Here is a 20,581-nt window from a genome sequence, read left to right on the forward strand (position 1 = left end):
GCCAACGAGAGGACTGGCCACTGGTGTGCACGATGTTATAGCGCGAAGGAGACCGACACGTGGGACCATTTGTGGTTCTAGAGGGCCCTACGCGTAAGTGTCTCTGCGCCGTCGGGTTTTTTGGAACCGTGGGCCGACGCGCCAAAGGTGCGCCGCGCCCCGTGTTTTTCCTATGTCCCGCGTCTGCTAGTGGGCCCTTAGAAGGAGCGACTAATTGGGCTGCACGTGTAAATAAGGCCCATTGTTAGCCTTTGCCACGTTTTCTTTCGGCGTTTATTCTTTTGAAGTACTCCCTCCATTCCTAAGACGTCATTATTGCTTTTCAACGTATAGTTGTTGCTATACACTTATATAGACATTAGGTCTACTACTAAAAGCAATGTATCTAGAAAAATCAAAATATTTTATAATTTTGAAACGAAGTGAGTAGTCCTTTTTTCTATATACCGAATACACCGAGCCAAAATTTCTTTCCTATTTTATGTCTGGTCCTCTCCTAACTAACTCCATGAATGTGGAAACTATATCTATTTTCTATGTTTTATATGATATATATGTATATATAAGGTTTCTTGAATGTGGAAACTATCTCTATTTTCTGTTTTTATATGATATATATATATATATATATATATATATATATATATATATAATATATATATTTTGTAACCAGCCACAGGGCAGTGTGTATATATATATATATGTGTGTGTGTGTGTATGTATATATAAGGTTTCTTGAGGTAACCTGGATAGTTAGAAATTATGGTGTGTTTGGTTTACTGGCTAACTTATAGCCTGGCTAGAATCTTAACCTGGGCAGCCTTAGCCTGCTCCTATTGAGCCAATTCCTGGTTGTTTAGTTGTCTGTACTGTCTAAGCCTGACTAGCCCCAAGGCAAGTTTGGATGCCTGGTTTGTTTTGATACAATCACCTTTTCTCCGAATTGGTAAGGTTACCCTTTGAGGCATTTCGTCAAACAAGTGGCGGGCTTCCTCAACGAGCACAGCACACCATAGCAGCAGCAGAACCTTCACCATTTCCACGTCCATCTCCACTAGACGGAGCACGCGGTAGAGCTCTGTGACGACGCACTCCTCCACGCTACCCTCGACCACTAGGACCTCCGCCTCCCTGGTCACCAGGACCTCTGCTGCGTCTGGATCTGAGTGAGGAGAGCGCGAATCAAGGCAGTGGCGCTTGTGCCCCTCTGCTCTCACGAATCAGGGACAGGAAGGAGGGCGAGCACGGTGGCACAGTGCGGTGCGGTGCTACTCAAGGAAGACGACGACGACCGGCGTTGAGGTGTGGAGTAGGATGTAAGACGACGACGACCGGCGCTGAGGTGTGGAGTAGGATGTAAGACGACGACGACCGGTGCTGCGGGCAGCGCGGTGCGTTTGATGCGAACTCGACCGAGACTGGCCAGGACCTGGCTAGGAAAAAGCGGCACGCACGCACGCACAGCAACACAGCTTTTTAGTTGCAAAAAAATCACGGAAGCTTCTTCCTCCTCGACTCCAGTGCCCTCACCCCTGCCACCGCCCACCGCCCCACCGCAACGAGCTAGGGTTTCGCTAGAGCCCCACGGTCGCAGCCTTCTTTCCCTCTCCCTGCCCCCACTATTGTCGCCACCTTGGCCATGGCACCCCTGTCCTGACCTGGCCCGGTCGCCTCCACCGATGCCAGGGCCTCTAAACTGCTCGTCGGCCTTCCTCCCCCAAACCTTTCCTTCTAAGCCCGCCGGAGTTGGGGAAGATAAGGGGAGAGCTCGTCTGAACCCTAAGCAACAGATCCAGGAGGAGGATGAGGATGAGGATGATGATGAGGAGGCCTACCTCGTCGCCATTGCTGCCGTTGTCGTCAGATTCGCCATGGCCGCCGCCGTCGCTAGATCCGCCATGGCCGCCGCCGGATCCGGGCGAGCACGGGAGGAAGTCGCCGGAGGAGGTGGGGGCGGACGCAGGGAGAAGCTGGGGTGCAGGCACGGGCTCACCGGAAGAGGTCGCCGCCGAGGAGAGAGCACGTCGGAGAGAGAGAGCGTGACGGGGAGTTGCTCGCCAAGCGCCGCGGGCGAGAGAGAGGTAGAGAGAGAGAGAGAGCGAGCAAGTGGGGTGTCGGGTGTGCCGGCAGAGTGTGTGGGTGGGTTGATTAAAAACCGGCCGAGCGTAATGAAGTCTTTACCAAATTCTAATCAAGCAGATTGCACTGATCCTAAATAATCCAAAAAGTTTCCCATTCCTTCTTTGTTTTATGGTCCACGGTGGTTTCTCATTTCCTTCTTTGTTCTCCAATCCATGGTGGTTTCTCATCCTTTTTTGTTTTCTAATTTTTCCAGCGGCACAATTTAATTTCTGATTTGTTTTTCTCCACCGGCAAGTTTTCTTTTCCTGGTTTGGCAATCTATTTCGTGTTTAGTTTTTTCAACGTCTTCCGAGATTGAGGAATTGGTTTTTGTTTTCTGATTTTTTTTCTATCGGCAAGTTTCTTTTCCTGTTCTATTTTTTTTATTTTTATTTGTTTTTATCTTTCTTTTCAGCAACGTTATGAAGTCTTATTCCAACAGCATTATAGATTCTAATTCCAGGGCGCATCAAATGGCAGTAAGGAGTCCGATTTCAAAACGTATTGAAACGTATGAGTATCACCGAATAAATCTTTAAACCATAAATCGTTTAGGTCACGACGTAATAACATCTACCGTTGCAATGTCATGTTTGCTAGTCCATTAAAAAAGAAACGGCCCTTTTTTACCTATAGAACTACTACCACAGGAGTCGTGGAGCATCTCTAAATTTTAAGGGCACCCGCAATGGTTAGAGCTAGCTAGTAGCTCTAAGTCAACTTCTCTAATAGTGCTAACTTTTAACACATAGCTTTTAACATAGATTGCCCCATATGACATTCTCACATAACATTAAAATGTGTGCAAGAGCTTAGCTCTTGATCAAAAGCTAGATTTTCTATCTCTTCTATTAAAATATAAGAAAAATACTTAGAGCTAGTTTAAGAGTCAATTGTTGGAGCTGCCCTAAGTTAACAAGATAAATAGGTATCTCTGGTTTTTAATAGTTTCCAATACTTATATAGCTTTTTAAAACTCAAAAAACTGCCGGGAGAGAGAGGAGGAAACCGCGGTGGGAGGGGCGCCCAAGCCCAGAACACACATATGTATGAGTTCTTTTTTTTCAATTACATAAATACAGATACATGCACTCATACATACATAATACTCATCCATACGAAGATACGTACACACGTGGTGATGACCATCGGGCCATGGCCGCGTGGTTCAAGCTTCAACCTCTTTGCCAGCAGCAGCGCGAGTGAGTGGGGCACTCTACCTGACGATAGCACACACAACCTAGTTGTCGGAGGCGAGCAACAAGGTAGCACATGGGCATAGAAGCAGGTGAGACTTCATGCGTCAAGGAAAATCACGTATCTGGGGGAAGGACAGAGGTATCAAGGGAGTTGCATCTAGGGATGACAATCCTACCCGTGGAAATTGTATCCGACGGGTATGAACATGGTTACAAAATACAAAGGAAATACAAAGGAAATTGTACAGGTACAAGCAAATTCTAGCCGCGTGTACGAGTGCAGGTATATCACTTTTCACCCGTTAGTGCTAAAAATACAAAGGAAATACATCTATTCTAGTGATAATCTAATCACGGGTACTCGATGGGTGTGGGTATGATAACAAAATCTTACCCATGGGTATGGTCGTGGGTATAAAAAAATACCTGATAGTCAATTTGTCACGGACGGATATTTACTCCACCTACGTCTTATCCGACCTACTATATCTCTAATTGCATCTTTCACTTTATTTAAGGGGAGATGTGGATAGTTTTTTGTGGCCAAAGGGCTACTAGGAGACTGATGAGTCTCCCTTAAAATGATAGTTTTATAGGGATGTGGAGGGCTATTGGATACTTCCGGAGATGCTTGGGAATATAGACTTTGATTATACTCCATAGTCAGATTGCCGACTTTTAGTGTTGAATTGTAATACCAATGCGCCAAACATTTCTGGTGTAATTGAACAAGCGTTGTCCTACTAGTAAGATATCCAAATTATGTAATGTTTATAGGGCTTCCTAATGAGCCAGCCTGGCTCGACTTGTTATCTTAATGAGCTAAAAGGCTAGCTCGACTCGGCTCGTCTAGCTCGTGAGCCAAACATAAAAAAACATGGAAAACAAGACCAATATATTTATCTAAAGCAAACAAATAAATTAATATGTTCTGGCGTATATATACGAGTATAAAAAATATATCATAGTGCCACACTATACATCCATGATCATACTCATACATAATGCATCCATAATCTATTATTAATGATCCATACATCCATTTTAAATAAAATAATAGAGTCATAGTAATCCTATGTTTATAGAGTCAAGGTTCAGTAACCAACCAATTATAAAGTGAAAGACAAGTCCTATAAAACTAATAGGAGGCCCAACAACTTTGGCTCATTAGACTCACGAGCCAGCTAACAAGTGGGCTCGTTAACTACACAAGCTAAAATGTCTGGCTTAGCTCGTTGAAAATATAAACGAGCCGAGCCAAGCTACTAACAAGCCGAGTCGAATAAGCTACCGAGCTACAAACTTTTCGTCCAGCCCTAAATGTTCACGAATATTTGCAGCAGTATAAATGTTAGTTATCTATCATGCCATGGCATTATTTTCTAAATTACAGATCACCTTCAACTAGCATAAATACTACTGCTATCCAAGTATAGTATTGTAAGTTCCAGATAAGTCTTCATTTATTGCATTTATTCTTTGAAATAAACCAGGTCATGCATGGGTTCCTGATCTATGAAATACATAAAACATAAATGTCATAATCTGACAAGAAAGATACTCACTCTGTTCTAATTTTAAGTTATTTTAGCTTTTATAGATACATAATTTTTACTATATATATCTAGAAATAGCGTATAAAAACTATATACCTTAAAAAGATAAAATGTCCTGTAATCTACAATGGAGAGAGAGAGAGAGAGAGAGAGAGAGAGTACTAAGCATGGGCTTGCTTGAACCAGTGAAAGAACATGTAATGAACTAAAACCCATCTCTATGTACATCAAAGAATTGCTAATCCTACATTCTGGAAACAGAAACCAGAAAGGAAGAAAAGTGAAAGAATCTCGGACGAGAACAAAAGAAGTGCCGATCATTGATCACTCATGGAGTCACGGTGGCAGACAAGCATGGCGACGCATCGCCGTATGATGTACAGCCTCGCCTTCTGCTCCTTCAACATCCTGCTAAGGCCGCAACCATTCTTCCCTTGGTTCATCGCCCTTTTCATCCTGGTTTTAAAATCAGGGGTGTTTTCTCTCAAGGAACGAGAAGGCTGTGCTTACTGCTGAGTGAGCCTATTCTTTTGCTATTGGCGAAAGAGTTCCTGCTTGATTGGCATGGCCAGTTTCCTAGCATCAGCTCTGGGCATACATCAACTTTTATAATGAGAAGCCGTCCTTTTGCTTAACTGTACCCCAGCTTGTAATAATGTATATATTCCACTAGACATTTTTATGGACCATGATGCCTCCTGAATCGTTCGTTCTGGTTCCCTGAATCCCAGGAGATGCACATTATCTGCTTCTAGGATTTGTTCAGCTCTGGGCATACATCAACTTGCTTTTGTCTAGCCCTGGGCATACATCATATCTTAGTTTCTGTCAGAGCTTGAGAGATCATGATGAGTTGATATCATGATAATACCCTAAATTGGGTTTGCCAAAGGCCAGTTTACAGTCGTCTCTGATTGATATCACCACGCGACGGTCACAACATGGATTTCTTTGAAGAAGCTCCTTGCATTTCACATTCCTTTTGAAAATGGGATGGCTAACAATTTCACAATTTGTGGCCAGAGGACCCATGTGAGATGTGACCTCCTAATCCTATAGATTTAGGGAAAGGCTAGTGCCCGGACGTTCGAACAGGGGCTACTAGCGTCTGGACGCCCGCACTGCACGCCTGTTTCACGTGGGGTCCCCGCGCCGCTCCGTGTCCCACACCCGCTTTCGGAGATGTTCGGCTGGACTAAAGTTGACACTGTTTATGCTGGTTTCACTGTTTATGCTGATTTTTTGTGAGAGAAAAACACTGCCCCGGCTGGAAAAAAAGGAGATCCAGCCAGCCAAAAACAGGTAGCCGAACAAGCTCTTCGTCTCGATCTGCGCCGGCACGGTTTCCCACACCTGCCGCTCGCGCCCCCTCTACACCCACGCGCATGCAGACGGGCCCAGCAGTTGCAGTAGGCGTCTGCTGCAGATGGGGTCCACTCCAACATGTGTAACACTAGATCTACTTTTGCAACATCTAAATGAAACATTTGCAACATACGTCCAGAACAGTTGAAACACTTGCAACATATGACTGAAACACGTGTGTAGCCATTACAAAACATATGCAACATTTAGATAAAACACTTGCAACATATGTGTGAAAACATATGCAACATCTGGATGAAACACTTGAAACATAAGTGTAAAACATATGCAATACTCAGATAAAACATGTGCAACTTCGGCCTAAAACATTTGGAACAGACACTTGCAACATACGTGTATAGTCATTGCAGCATATGCAACATCCCAATCTACTTTTGCAACATCCACATGAAACACTTGCAACATGTTACATGCATATGAAACACTTGAAACTTACGCTTGCAACACGCACTTGCAACATCCGAGGAAGGAAGGGAGCGCGAGGTGCAGCTAGAGAAGCCCGCTCCCGGTTTGGCCACTCCGGATCTCGTGATGTCGTGAGCTGAGCTTGAGCGTCACGGCAGCGCCGGCGTCAACAGCACCTCGACGCGGCAAGGGACGGGGCACGACGCGCAGGGGTGGGGACCAGGCACAGCGCGACGAGGCGGAGTGGGCAAGGCGGGGGATGGAGCATGGCACGGCGACAGACGTGGCGCGGCTCGACGCGGGATGGGGGCACCGCCGTGAGGCGGCTTGGGGCGTGTGGGCGGTGCGGTGAGCCGCGACGAGCGAAGTGAGGAGTTGGGGATTTTTGTCGGCTATTGCAGTGTATATGGAATAGATAGAGGAGAGAGAGCGTAGATTGGCTTGCTGGGCCGATCGCTGTGCTGGAGCGAGCGCGGAGCAGAGTGTCTGATTTTTTTAAGATTCCGGACATATGTTGTGTAGCATGGTCGATAGATTTACGATGGCACTACATACTTATAGCACCTAAGAACTAGAATGCAGATTTGAACAGACAAATAGAATTTGTGACGTTCTTCTTGACGGTCGAAATCATCTTGCTTCATGCAGCAAAAAAGATGGTTGAATAACCGGAGAGCCTTGCATTTGCAGGTGTGCATTTCGTATGTCATCTCCAAGTTTAGTGCTTTGACTCAAATACCTTTAGGTCTTAGGACAGCTAATGATTTGCAATTGCAACAACCATTCATCCGCCAGCTTCAATAGATTCCGTTTGACCAGCATAGATAGCTGCGCCTTTGTTCTGCTTCTGCCAACGCTTGGCTTTTGTGTCCTCGCTCCAAGGTTTTAGCCCGCTGGCTTGCTCGCCAATGTAAGCGCATGTGTCATCGCGTAGACGAGGAACCTACGAGGCTACGACGACGTTTGAGCTTGGTTGATCTTAGCTTCAGAAGGCAACCGAAATTCGTGGCTCAGTCGTCTGGATACAGCGTACAGCTGTCTGTATGTATACTGCAGATGCAAGTCTGAAATCGAATTCGCTGCCTGCGTGTACTGTACTTCTGACGTAGCTTCTTGGATCTTACCTCCTGCTCCTTCGTGCTAAATTATAAATCATTTTAGTTTCATTTTAAATCTAACTCCTCTAATTTTGACTAATTAGATACACTATATATGATACATGTTTTGATTGAGCATTTATCTGATATTATAAAAAATTTATACACATCACAATTAAACAAGTTTAACTAAAACGAATTACAATTTGAAACGAAAAGGGTACAAGAATCGCATCGGTCGATCGAGAAATCCCCACAATGGACTGTCGTCCTGAGCCGACAATTAATCGAAAAAGGAGACACCGGCCCGTCCATGATCGCTTTGCTTTATATGCACTCATTGGGAGATAGAGATAGATCGTTCATCCTGAGCCAAGTAAGAAGACAGGAATCAGTAGTATATTTGCAAATCCGTGGAGGAAAGTTTGATGGCTCGTCGGACGATGCACCGGCGACGACGACGGCCGCTGATCTCTCGGGAAACAGAGAACTCAAAACTGATCGAGGACACCTTGCTTCGGGGATAATACAACCCATGTCCATCATCGTAATCTCCACGTACGGTGCAGCTAGGTAGCTGGACGGCTGGACTGGGAGTTTCTTCGCTAGCGCCAACCGTGAAGCGATCTTGGCTGAACTGCCCAGTAGCAAGTCGGCAGCTGGAAGCGATGGAGCGAACAGATCGCGCCGACACCACCAAGGCACCAAAGCCCAAGTGCTTGTCAGCTTCTTTTTTTTTTTGGGGGGCGACTCAGGGACTTCATTCATTCATTAAGGAGTGACAGAATTACATTCTTCAGTCACCAGATGATCGATGCAAGTTGGGGCTATATGCCACTCACCCAACCTGACCTCATCTGAGACTTGCTTTGTTAACACATGGGCGACCCGATTACAAGTTCGAGGCGCATACATCGAAGTAAAATCAAGAAAGCCTGAACTAATCTCTACAATGTCCCTGATAATTGGCGTAATATAAGATCGCTGGTTACTCCCTAGCGCCCACAGCTTGACTAGCTCTTGACAGTCCGTCTCGATTTGCAGTCTGAGCACTCCTTTCTCTCTGGTAAACTGAAGACCATCCCTACACCCGATGGCTTCCATCATCAAGGCATCAAGTCCGTGAGGGTACCACCGAGCACGTCCGCCACCAAAGCTCCCATCATCGGACCGGAGAACCACGGCTGTCGCCCCCTGGCCAGCGTTTGCATCAAATGCCGCATCAACATTGCACTTACACCAACCACTAGGCGGTGGCCGCCAATTTTGCCTGACAGTAACCGGCTTCTTCTCCTGGGTGATCTGCCATAGGTCGTGTGCCAGATCCACAGCCCAGTTAACAGCCACTCTGATTGGTGGCACATTCTCCCCATGTCGGCGCTGATTCCGTTGAGACCAGAGAGACATACATACAAATGATGAAAAGCCCCCTTTCCTTGTCAGTGCAGAATTCCAGCCTTAGGATATTCGATGCCCAGAACTAAGTGTGCATCTTAGGCAGTTTTGCGCCGGTCAGTGCCTTGACTTCATGCCAAAAGAGCTTCGCAACTGTGCAATCCATCAGAACATGCTTTATTGTTTCTTGTTCCGCACCACAAAGATCACAGAAGGCCAAAGGCTCTATATGGCGATGGTGTAGAATTGCTTTCGCCGGCAGAAACTCATGTAGCACTCTCCCCCAAAACACTTTGACCTTTGGTGGCACATCGAGGCCCCAAATTCTCTGCCATGAGACGTCTCCGGATGCCTGCGGTTGCAGTGTATCACCTTGAGTATGTTCAGTAGCAAGTTTCCTATAAGCCGATTTAACAGAATATACACCATGTTTTTCTGGTTCCCAAGCCCACCAGTCCTCCCCTTGTTGTCTGACTGGAAGTCGTAGGATTGCCCTTGCATCAACTGGGATAAAGGACTCTCGAATCAGCTCTTCATTCCAATGCCCGGATTCAGTTAATAAATCCGAGACTAGATCAATCAGATCAGCCCTCGGAGTAAGAGGTCGGGCATCAAAATGCATAGGAATACATCTATCTTGCCAAATATTTGTTGAGCCGCCATCTTCAATTCTTCTAATCATTCCTTTCTGAAGAATTTCTTTGCCAGCCATAATTGCTCGCCATGTATGACTTGCATGTTTCTTGCGTGTACTACTCATAAAATCCGTATCATGGTAGTAGCGCCCTTTTAAGACCCTAGCACACAAGCTTTCTGGTCTTGTAGTAAATCGCCACCCTTGTTTTCCCAACATTGCTTTATTGAAAAGGTGCAGATCCCGAAAACCCATGCCACCTTTCGATTTGTGCTGGGAGAGCCGATCCCACCGGAGCCAATGCAGACGGCGATTCTCAGCTGATCCCCCCACCAGTAATTCGAAATAGCAGCCCTCATCTTCTTGCAAGTGACCTTAGACAACAAAAAAACAGCTCATAGAATAGACCGGGACTGATTGCGCCACTGATTTTATGAGGACTTCCCTTCCTGCGCTGCTCGCCTCCCGACCACTCCAAGAGCCGATGACGCTCTTAATTCTCGCAGGCATGAACTCAAAGGTCCCAGCATTGGACCGTCCCACAGCCGTCGGCAGGCCCAAATACATGTCAGCTAGCGCCTCTGTTTCTATGTTCAGCTCATGCCGCACTTGTGTCTTCTCCTGCTCCAAACAATTTTTACTGAAGAAGACTGCTGACTTATCTTTGTTCACCAACTGACCCGACCCTTGATTATAAATGTCAAGGATCGACTGAATCCTGGCGGCCCCTCTCTACGACGCTTCTGAGAAAATGATGCAGTCATCCGCAAAGAGAAGGTGCGAAATCCATGGCGCGTGGATGCCCACGCGAACACCTCTGGAAAAGGTACACTGGACTGACAGACTTCAGCAAACACGATAGGCCCTCCGCACACAAGAGAAATAAATAAGCGGAAATAGGATCTCCTTGGCGAATACCTCGTGTTGGTTTAAAACTTGCTGAGAGGGCTCCATTGACTTTGATCGAGAAGGAAACGGAGGTCACACATTTCAGTATCAGGGCGTGTTTGGCGGGGCTTCCAGTGGCTCCAGCTCCTCTACATCTTTGTACTGTAGCAGCACTGTTTATATGAGCCGTTTTTCTCTCTAGTCAAAATGAACTGAGAGCCGAAAGAAGCCACAATTTATAGCTCCTCCGGCTCCTCGGGTACTGTAGCGAGGAGCCAGCCCGAAGGAGCCTGCCAAACACGCCCTCAGTGACACAAAACCTTGAAAACCCAGCTTCAACATAATGCCCCAGAGGTCCGCCTTAGCTATAACCAATTTAATGGCACAACCACCAATTTTCCCTTTCTTTCGGTAATGCGTGCATTCATATGCCACTAACACATTATCAGTAATTAACCTGCCCGGGACAAACGCACCTTGCTCCTCGGACACGATCTCATCAAGAAAACCCCGCAGCCTGTTGGCAAGAACCTTGGAGCATAATTTGTAAATCACATTACACAAGGATATAGGCCGGAATTGCTTCATTTCCTGCGGGTGTTTAACTTTTGGAATGAGCACAACTGTTGTCTTATTCATACACTCTGGCATCTCTCCACCATTGAGAAAATCCAGGACTGCCGTGGTCACCCCGTCTCCTAACAATTCCCAGTGGAACTGGTAAAAGCCCGCCGAGAGCCCATCCGGCCCTGGAGCCTTACTTGCTCCCATCATGAACAAAGCTTCCCGGACCTCCTCCGCAACGAAAGGTTTCATCAGTGCATCATTCATTAGAGGTGTTACCTTCGTCGGGATTCGGTCCAGGATTGGTCCGGGGTCAAGCATTTCCTGACGCGTGAACAATCTTGAGTAAAAATCCATTGCTTCCGACTCCAGGTCCTCCTGGGTAGTCACCACTGTACCATCCTCCTTCCTCAAAGCCAAGATACGGTTAGATTGGGCCCGTTCCCTCGCTTCTGAGTGAAAGAAGGAAGTATTCCGGTCTCCCTCCTTCAACCAGTCAAGTCTGGAGCGTTTCTTCATCATGATCTCTTCTCTAGTAAGAAGCTCTGACATTCTTGACATAAGCTGCTTTTCCCTCATTGACAGGTCTGAGTATAGGGATGTTCGCCGCACCCCTTCCAGTTCCGCCCGCAACTTCTGAAGCTCTAGTCTGACCGAGCCGAAAGAAGTTTGTTCCCAGGTCATCAGAGAGTTGAAAACGCCTCCCAAGATTGTCGATAGCTAACCCAGGGTGGTCGGACTAGCTGAGTTGGTCCAGGCCGCATCCACTAGAGGTTTATATGATGGGTCCCATCTCCACATGTTCTCATAGCGAAAAGACTTCCTTCTCCTGCGTCTCCCCCTCCTTGCCAACACTCCACAACCAGGGTGTTTAGTTGGATGAATTTTGGATTTTTGGCTATTTTAGCACTTTCGTTTTTATTTGGTAATTAGTATTCAATCATGGTCTAATTAAGCTCAAAACGTTCGTCTCGCGATTTTCAACTAAACTGTGCAATTAGTTTTTTTTTCTACATTTAATGCTCCATACACGTATCGCAAGATTCGATGTAATGGGTACTGTAGCACTTTTTTAGAATTTGCCCTGGCAACTAAACACGGGCCAAAGCACAGTGGTCCGACTCTGTCGTCTGTACATGCCAGACTTTGACAGAATGGTACAGGTCGAGGAAATCCGCATTCGCCAGCCCTCTATCTAGCCGGACTTTAACATTCAGCCTGTTCGCTTGTTGGTTTCAGCCAGCCCAAACCAGCCAGCCAACAGTGTTTTCTCTCACAACAAACCAGCACCAGACAGCCCAAACCAGCCCAGAAACCAACCAGCGAACAGGCCGATTGTCTCCATCCTGTTGTCTATTATCCTATGTATATGGTAGACCAATATAGCCTAGATCGGTCAAGCCGCAGTTCTGTACAGCATCACGAAAGCCCTCCATCTGTTGTTCCGATCTGCCTTTACCGCCAAAATGTTCCTCAGCCCGAAGCACTTCGTTGAAATCTCCCGCACAAAGCCAAGGGAGATCACTCTTTGAACCCAGAAGATTTAGCAGCTCCCAGCTTCTATAACGCAACTCCCTTCTAGATTCTCCATAGAAGCCCGTGAACCGCCACACTTCCCGAATTTTTTACTATTTGGCTCCTTTTTTTTTGAAAGTTTCTCATAAATAGACCCATGACGGAAAGAATTTAGGAAATTGACACTTGGCTCGGCGCCAGAGTGACTGGCGCCGAGCTCCTGGGCACGGGGCAATGGCCTGCCAGGGGGCTCGGCGCCAGAGTGACTGGCGTCGAGCTCGGCGCCGTAGATCTTGGAGCCGAGCTCGGCGCCAGAGTGAATGGCGCCGAGCCCCCTGCATTTAACCCCATCCCAACCTTCTTTCCCGAACGTTCTTCCTCTTCTTTCTCTTCCCTCTCGGGTTTTCTCTCCCCACTTCACCTTACCTCACGAATCGATATATTGGACCTTAAAAACCTTGATTTGATCCGTAGATCTTTGGGAGCAAGGTATACTCGCTCACCTTCTTGTTTTTTTCGCATCGATTCGGTATATATTAGTCGGATATTTGAACCTAAGAATCGTCATCGCTTAGGGTTTCATTGTATCCCTCAATATATGTATTATATAACCATAGGTTGATTTCAAGACGTGAAAAAAGCTAGCAAACCAAGCCGCATATAGTTATGTTATGGGTTCATTGTTGTGGATGAAATGAGAAACCCTAGGTTTAGGGTATAATGTTAACTGCTTTTGGTTCTTAGAACGAAATTGGTTGTATTGTAGTTATGGTTCTCATTGATATTTTTTTGTGATGTTTTGATTTATGTTTGTTAAATTACATCTGTTTTGTTAGATGCAAGAAATATTTCGGGAGGAGTTTTGGCGAAAACGGGGCCGTCCTTGAGAATTATACCCTGACGCGTCTAGCAAAGATATCCCCGTCCCTCCTGACCTTCCTGTCCCTAACTGTGACTGTGGTTTCCCGGCCCATATTTTTCAATCGAAACATCCGGACACAGCCGCGCGTTGCTTCTACACATATAGTCGGTTTAATGTAAAAAATTGTTTGTACTATCCTTTTTCTTTATTTGTTTAAGTATGGTACTAATATTTTGTTGGAATCTCGTTTTGTGTGCCAGCCCTTTCTCTTGCCTTCTCTAGGTGTGTCTTTGGTTTCGGAGCCCATATCTCTCCATCACTCCTCAACTGCAATGCATGGGCGTGTCTATCGTTGAACCAGGCAACAAGCTTATAGAAGGTGAATTGAACAATTACATTCACGGGCATACCACGTATCCCCAATAGCAACTTATTGAATGACTCTGCCATGTTGCTGCACTGAAACTCGTACCTCCAGCCACCGACATCGTGAGCTCTCGTCCATTTCTCCAAATCCTTCATCAAACCTGTGAGCCATTGTCTACCTTCTGCATTTGATGCGGTTCTGACCTTCTCTAACTTTTCCCTAAAGTACTTGTCCTCAAGCTGTCGAGCAGCCTTCTAGAACAGATCAAAGTTACCCTTGACACCGTCCTTCCGGAGTAGATTCTCGGCATGGTGTCAAGTACACCAACGATGGTGCAAAGGTGCATACCCCTCTAACTGCTCTCGCACGGCATTAAGTATGCCCTGATGCCTATCAGATATGACGCCAACCTCCCTGCCAGGCCCAACCATGTGTATCCGGACTAGCCTCAAGAACCATCCCCAACTGTCATTGTTCTCCTTCTCAACCAAAGCAAATGCCAAAGGAACCAACTTGTTGTTCGCGTCACAGGATATGGCTATAAGAAGTGTGCCCTGGTATTTGCCAATCAAGAACGTACCATCAATGGAGAAGACGGGACGACAGTGCCTAAAGGCCTCGACACACTGAGGGAAGCACCAGAAGGCACGAAAAAAATATCTGTCTTCCATCCTTCCATGCATTAGGTTTTGGGATGTATTCATAATGCATGCCTGGATTCACCGCTTTGATTGCATTGAAAAGAACTGGCAGCTGCTCATACCCATCCTCCTAGTCCCCATATATCATCTTCCACGCTCGCTGCTTAGCCCTCCATGCTTTACCATAAGTTATCACATATCCTCCATACAACGCCTCAACGGTCCTGATAATTGTTCTCACCTTCATGTTGGGTTCTCCCTATAAAATTCCCATCAACCGCTTGGCAATGAGTGTAGATGTTAACTGCCAATGCCTCAGTGTTAGCTCATGGCCAGCACAATTGTGTGGCCCAACAACTTTTGTGATCTTTCATTTTCTGGTCACCTGTTGCTTCCTTGCACAAACCCTCCATGGGCAGCGTTCCTTGTCACACACAACTGTGTAACGGCGCTCCACATATGAATGCAATACCCTATAAGGCCTCTTTTGTATCACTGCAAAAGCCTACAATCACCTCTTCAAAGCAGGGAGGTCATTGAACACCCTCCCCTCCTCAATTACCATGTTAGGACCGACCTCAGGAGCTTCTAGGAGCTCATCATCACGTCCTTCTGCAAATGCCTGATCAGAATGAGCAAGATCACTGAACTCATGAACTCTAGGATCACGGCGGTCGGGAAAGATACGTCTCATCATCTCAACATCACTCTCTGTCAGCTCTTCAATAGGACGATCATCATCAGAATCAAGAGCCCTAGTCATCTCATATGGCTCCGAATCATGCGTAATTTCAACACTATTAGAGCCACGGAATCCATCTCCAAAGTGCACTTGCGCAGCAACATGGGGCACATCCATATACAGAAATGAGGAAAGAATGAAAGAAATAGATGTAAGGAACGGGGTAAGCTCCCAAAAACCATGCGGTTAAGACACTTACTCGGATGATTCTGTGTTAAAGGGATCTCATAAGGCGGATCTGTCATAAAAACATGAGTATGACAACCATCTCCAAATACCGCATTGGGGGCAGATTGAGCATCAGGAACTGTAGACGCAATCTGCACATGCAGGTAAGGTTCCGGAACAGGAGGGTCGATGTGTGCCTGATGATCCATTGCTGGGGTAAACCCATGAGGGATTGGATCAACTAACACCCGACGCACAATCACGTCCAAACATTGCAGCTGGCTCTTCATAGCCGATCTCACATAGTTCTCCCACTGATCCGCACAACCAATTGAGATCATTCGTCTGAAGATGTTCGGAGGACAACCTAGGTGCAGTACACCATCAACTGCAATGTCATCATCTCCAAAGTAATGCAGCTCCTCCCGAGCCCTTGCAACCATCTCACTAAATGAAGGCATATCATTGAATAGCACAGGCACGCTTTGCATGTCAAGAAACTCAACATATCCATAGCGATCGCTTTCAACCGTGCCTCCATGATATATGGCCACTAGGTTGTCCATCTATTTCAAAAACGTAACGAAACACATGTCCTTTAGTCCAAATTAGACGATAGATAGTACCTAACAAGTACTTTCTAACTACAAACTAAGTAATCAAGATAATAACTACGTATATATTTATAGTGTACTCACTAAATAGCTAGATCATATGTAGTTAACTACAAATATAACTATATATCTAAGTAGCTATCTAATTATATCTATTTACCAATATATCTATGTTTCTATCTATCTACATATATATCTCACTAAATCAACTAACTGAGTCATCACAGTAACTAGTAAATAACAAACACCAACTAAATAGGTACATTGCTTATTCATATTTTTTATCTTTCCGGGTCGGCGGACGACGGGCGTAGGTCAAGGCGAAGATCCGGGCCTGCGGTGGCACGGCCGACGACAGAGGTGGTGTGCGGCGGGCGCGGGGTGCCCGACGCTCCGCGCGGCGAGTCCGGCTCGATGGGCGCGGGAGGCACGTCGGCGGTGGACGGCGACAAGGCGGGGCGAGGCCGACGGTGGAGGGGGGCAAGGCAGAGCGAGGCCGAGGCCGCCGGTGGAGACCAAGGCAAGGCTAAGGCGAGGATGGCGGCAGAGGGCGTGGCGGCGAGGCGCTGCCGCAACCACGGGCAACGGTGCGAGGGCACGGCGGTGCGGTGCGGGCTCAGGCGAGGGAGCGGCGGCGGCGGCGCGACGCAATGAGGGCGTGGGCTCGACCGCCAGAGCAGCAGTGACGGCGTGGCACGACAAGGGCACAGGCTCGGCCGTCGGAGCAGCGGCGGCGGGCGTGGCGGTGGAGCGGGCAAGGGCGGCGGCGACGGCGTGGGCAGGGAAAGCTTGGGCGAGAAAGGAAGAGGAAGAGGCGCAGGCCGGTAGATATTTCCGAGCTCGGTGCCAGTCACTATGGCGCCGAGCCCCCTGGCAGGCCATTGCCCCATGCCTAGGAGCTCGGCGCCAGTGATGGTGGCACCGAGCTCGGCGCCAGTCACTCTGGCGCCGAGCCAAGGGTCTATTTCCTGAATTCTTTCCGCCAAGGGTCTATTTATGAGAAACTTTTAAAAAAGGGCTAAATAGTAAAAAATCCAGCCACACTCCTGAGTTTGATGCTTGCTTACGAACAGACACATCAATATGCATCCAATCATAGCTCTACAGCTGCACTAACACCTCCTGGCTCCAGAGAAGGGCAATGCCACCACCGCGACCGTGGCTCCCTACTCCAAAGCCCGCCTCCATACCAAGCGTGCGAACCAAGCCATCAACACGATCACTGAAAAACCGGGTCTTCGATAAGAAGACCAAATATGGATGATGTAGCTCACATAAGCTATGGAGTTCTCGAACTGCCTCGGGTTGCCCCAAACCCCGGCAGTTCAGACATAGTGTTTTCATTGTGCCCGGCGAGGGCTGCGGTTCGCAGTCGACGCCGATCTTGCATTATGAGTGTTACTTCCCCTTCTTTGCTTCTTGATAGTCCCCTGCAGACTACCCTCACTGCTTTGCGAGTCCTCGTCCAGCTAGTGCACCTGTGAATTCACCGGCCCAATCGGGACGATAACGTTGGAGCCAGATGCCGGTATGTTCAAATCTGGCGTCTGCACTGCGCCCTTCAATTTACGCTTCCTCGCCAACTGGCGCGCGTCATTCTCCACCTCCATGTCTAGCCTCCGATTAGTCTTCCCATCACCAGTCGGCTTGTCCCTCGGTTCTGGCTCCGGCGCCTTCAAGGGGAACTGCACCTCCAGTGAATCCTCCACATCTCTCGACTCCGACGAGGACTGGCGAGAGCCCCCCTCCTCCCACTATGACCCCTCGAGCCCAGATCCCCGAGGCATTCTGGACGGCAGATGGCCTGAGGAAGAGCCACTCCCAAAGGACTCCGCCATAGCCTCGGCAAAGCCCTGGAACCTCTGTCTCCTTTCCTCAGGTGCCCTCAATTGCACATCATATGGCAGTTTACCTTCAGCATTACGAGGTACAGGGTATGGACACTCAATCTTCGAGTGCTCGATAACCCCATAGAAAAAACAGTAGAATGGCAACTTCTCATACTGAATCGCAAACCACCTCGGCTCCTCAGATTTGCTCATTCTAAGCATCACTCCCCTCCTGAGGGGCTTATCAATCTCAATCGCCACTCGTGCTCGAAGGAAAGCCCTGCTGGCCTTCCCATCAGCATCAATGTCCACCTTGATCACTGTCCCAATCAAGCCCATTGCACGGCTTCCTCTCTGTTGGTTCATCCAACCCAACGGGAGATTGATAATACGTACCCAAATCACCATTCTGTAAAAAACGATCTCTGATGCACTTAACTTTTCATCATAGGGTTTCAAAACCACGGCATGTCTGCCCACCATCCATGGCGCACCTGCTAGTATTCTTTCCATGGCCGCCTGGCTGCCCAGCTCCGTGACAAAGATGTTGTCACTCTTCACACCGATGGCCCAGAATTTCAGGCCGTATGGGTTACCCCACGCCGGCTTCATGGCAGACCAGATCGTGCTGATGTGAACCACCGAAGGCGATATGATCTTACCGACCACCGCCCATTCCACCAACGGTGGCGTCTTGTCCTCCTCGTCATCACTGAAATCCGTGATCGCTTCCTCCTCCTCTGTGAGGTTCAGCTTTCGCAGGAGATCGGCAATATGCACTACTGGATTCAGGTTCTTTGATGAGTGCCTGAGGCACTCGGCAAAGGCCAAATTGCACAAGGCAAAGCCTTTGTCGAGTGCGGCACTCGACAAAGAACACACGACAAAAAATTGATCGGCAAAGTCCTCTTTGCTGAGTGTCTTTTATTGGGCACTCGATAAAGGCTTTGCCGAGAGCCTCGGGGGCACTCGGCAAAGAAAAGTGACCGTCACGGCGCCGGCCCCGTTGACGGTCGCTTTGCCGAGTGCCAACCCTCCAGACACTCAGCAAAGATTTTTTATTTTTTTTTAAAAAAAATCTTTGCCGAGTGCCCTCTATCCGGCCCTCGACAAAGATGTTTTGTTTTTTTCTAAAAATTCTTTGCCGAGTGCCCCCTGGCCGCCGCTCGCCTGATCTGCTGGTGCCGAGAAGAGCCGTTGGGGTCACGCCCTCGCAGGCCGCTGTCGGAGCCAGCCCCCGCTCGCCGCGCCGTCGCAAGCCACCGCTAGGGCCGAGCCGCCGCCACCACTGGGACCGACCCCCCGCTCGCCGCGCCCTCATGAACCGCTGCCTGGGCCGGGCTCCACTCGCTGAGCCCTCACGAGCCACCACTGGGGCCGAGCCACCACCGCTGGGGCCGGCCCCCCGCTCGTCGCATCCTCGCAAGCCGCTGCAGGGGCTGAGCGCCGCCGCCGGGTGGAGGTGGAGGGCACCGCCGGAGGTTGAGGGCGCCGCCGCGCTGGAGGTGGATGGGGTCGGCCGAAGGTTGAGGACGCCGCCACGCTGGAGGTGTTTAGGGCAGGCTGGATGTGGAGGGCCGGCCGGAGGTTGAGGACGCCGCCGCACTGGAGGTGTTTGGGGCCGACCAGAGTGGAGGGAGAAGCGTCGCCGTCGGGTTTGCGCACGAGAGAGAGAGAGCGTGGCGTACACGGGGGCGTACGTGAGAGGGGGAAGGATATATTTCTTATCTGTGAAGAAGCACAAATGAAATGAACGGTCAAGATAATTCGTGTGGCCTTCGATCGGGATGTCTAGTCTTCCACGTCAGCGATCCAGGTGAAGAAGCACAGATGGATTCACGGGCGCTTTGGGTGAAAGGACGACACAGTTTTCCATGGCGCAGCGGTGTGGCGGCGATCCGTGTGGCTCGTGTGTGGCAGCCAAGCGCGTGCCCACTAGAATCACGCCACGTCATAGCGGTTTTGGGAATCTGGGTGCGACGCTAGTTGTTTTGCCATCTAGGCACGGAGAACGGAGTGTAGTGGGTACTGGCGCTGCAGTAGCTGTCAGGCACGAGTGCGGGTGAAATTTTTTAGCGGGCTCGGTTGATTTACTGAGACGGACACGATATAAATGACCGCCTCGTAAATAATTTTTTTTTTAATTCCTCTCTTTGTCGAGTGCTGAATCAGTGGGCACTCGGCAAAGACATTTCAAAAAAAAATATTGAATCTTTGCCGAGCGCCGTGTCAGGGGCACTCGGCAAAGTATTTTCCAAAAAAAAAATCTTTGTCGAGTGCCTAACAGCAGGCACTCGGCAAAGAAGGACGTGGCCGAACATCGTTACGCGGGCCAAAGAAATTCAAACGTAGTTTTGCATGACAAGATGGTTTCAAATCAAAAAGTTGCCAACTACAATGTTTCATAACTTTTTAAGATCTACAAAGTTTATTTTAGTTGTTTTTCCATCCGAGGTCGTTTGAAAAGTTTGAATTTTAAAATTTTGAAATTCAAACGCAGTTTTGCATGACAAGATTATTTCAAATAAAAAAGTTGCCAATTACAAAGTTTCATAACTTTTCGAGATCTACAAAGTTTATTTTGGTTGTTTGATCATC

At 48.1% G+C, this 20,581-nt stretch overlaps 1 protein-coding gene across 1 annotated transcript; it reads right to left on the minus strand.

The window, feature by feature from the left end:
- Window positions 1-16,435: 16,435 nt before the first annotated feature.
- On the minus strand, window positions 16,436-17,044 carry LOC136460895 (proline-rich receptor-like protein kinase PERK14). Its single transcript, XM_066460428.1, has one exon. The coding sequence runs from the start codon at window positions 17,042-17,044 to the stop codon at window positions 16,436-16,438; it is 609 nt and encodes a 202-aa protein (XP_066316525.1).
- Window positions 17,045-20,581: the final 3,537 nt, after the last annotated feature.

This window comes from Miscanthus floridulus, chromosome 6 (assembly GCF_019320115.1).
Source record: "Miscanthus floridulus cultivar M001 chromosome 6, ASM1932011v1, whole genome shotgun sequence".
Classification (NCBI taxonomy): Eukaryota; Viridiplantae; Streptophyta; class Magnoliopsida; order Poales; family Poaceae; genus Miscanthus; species Miscanthus floridulus.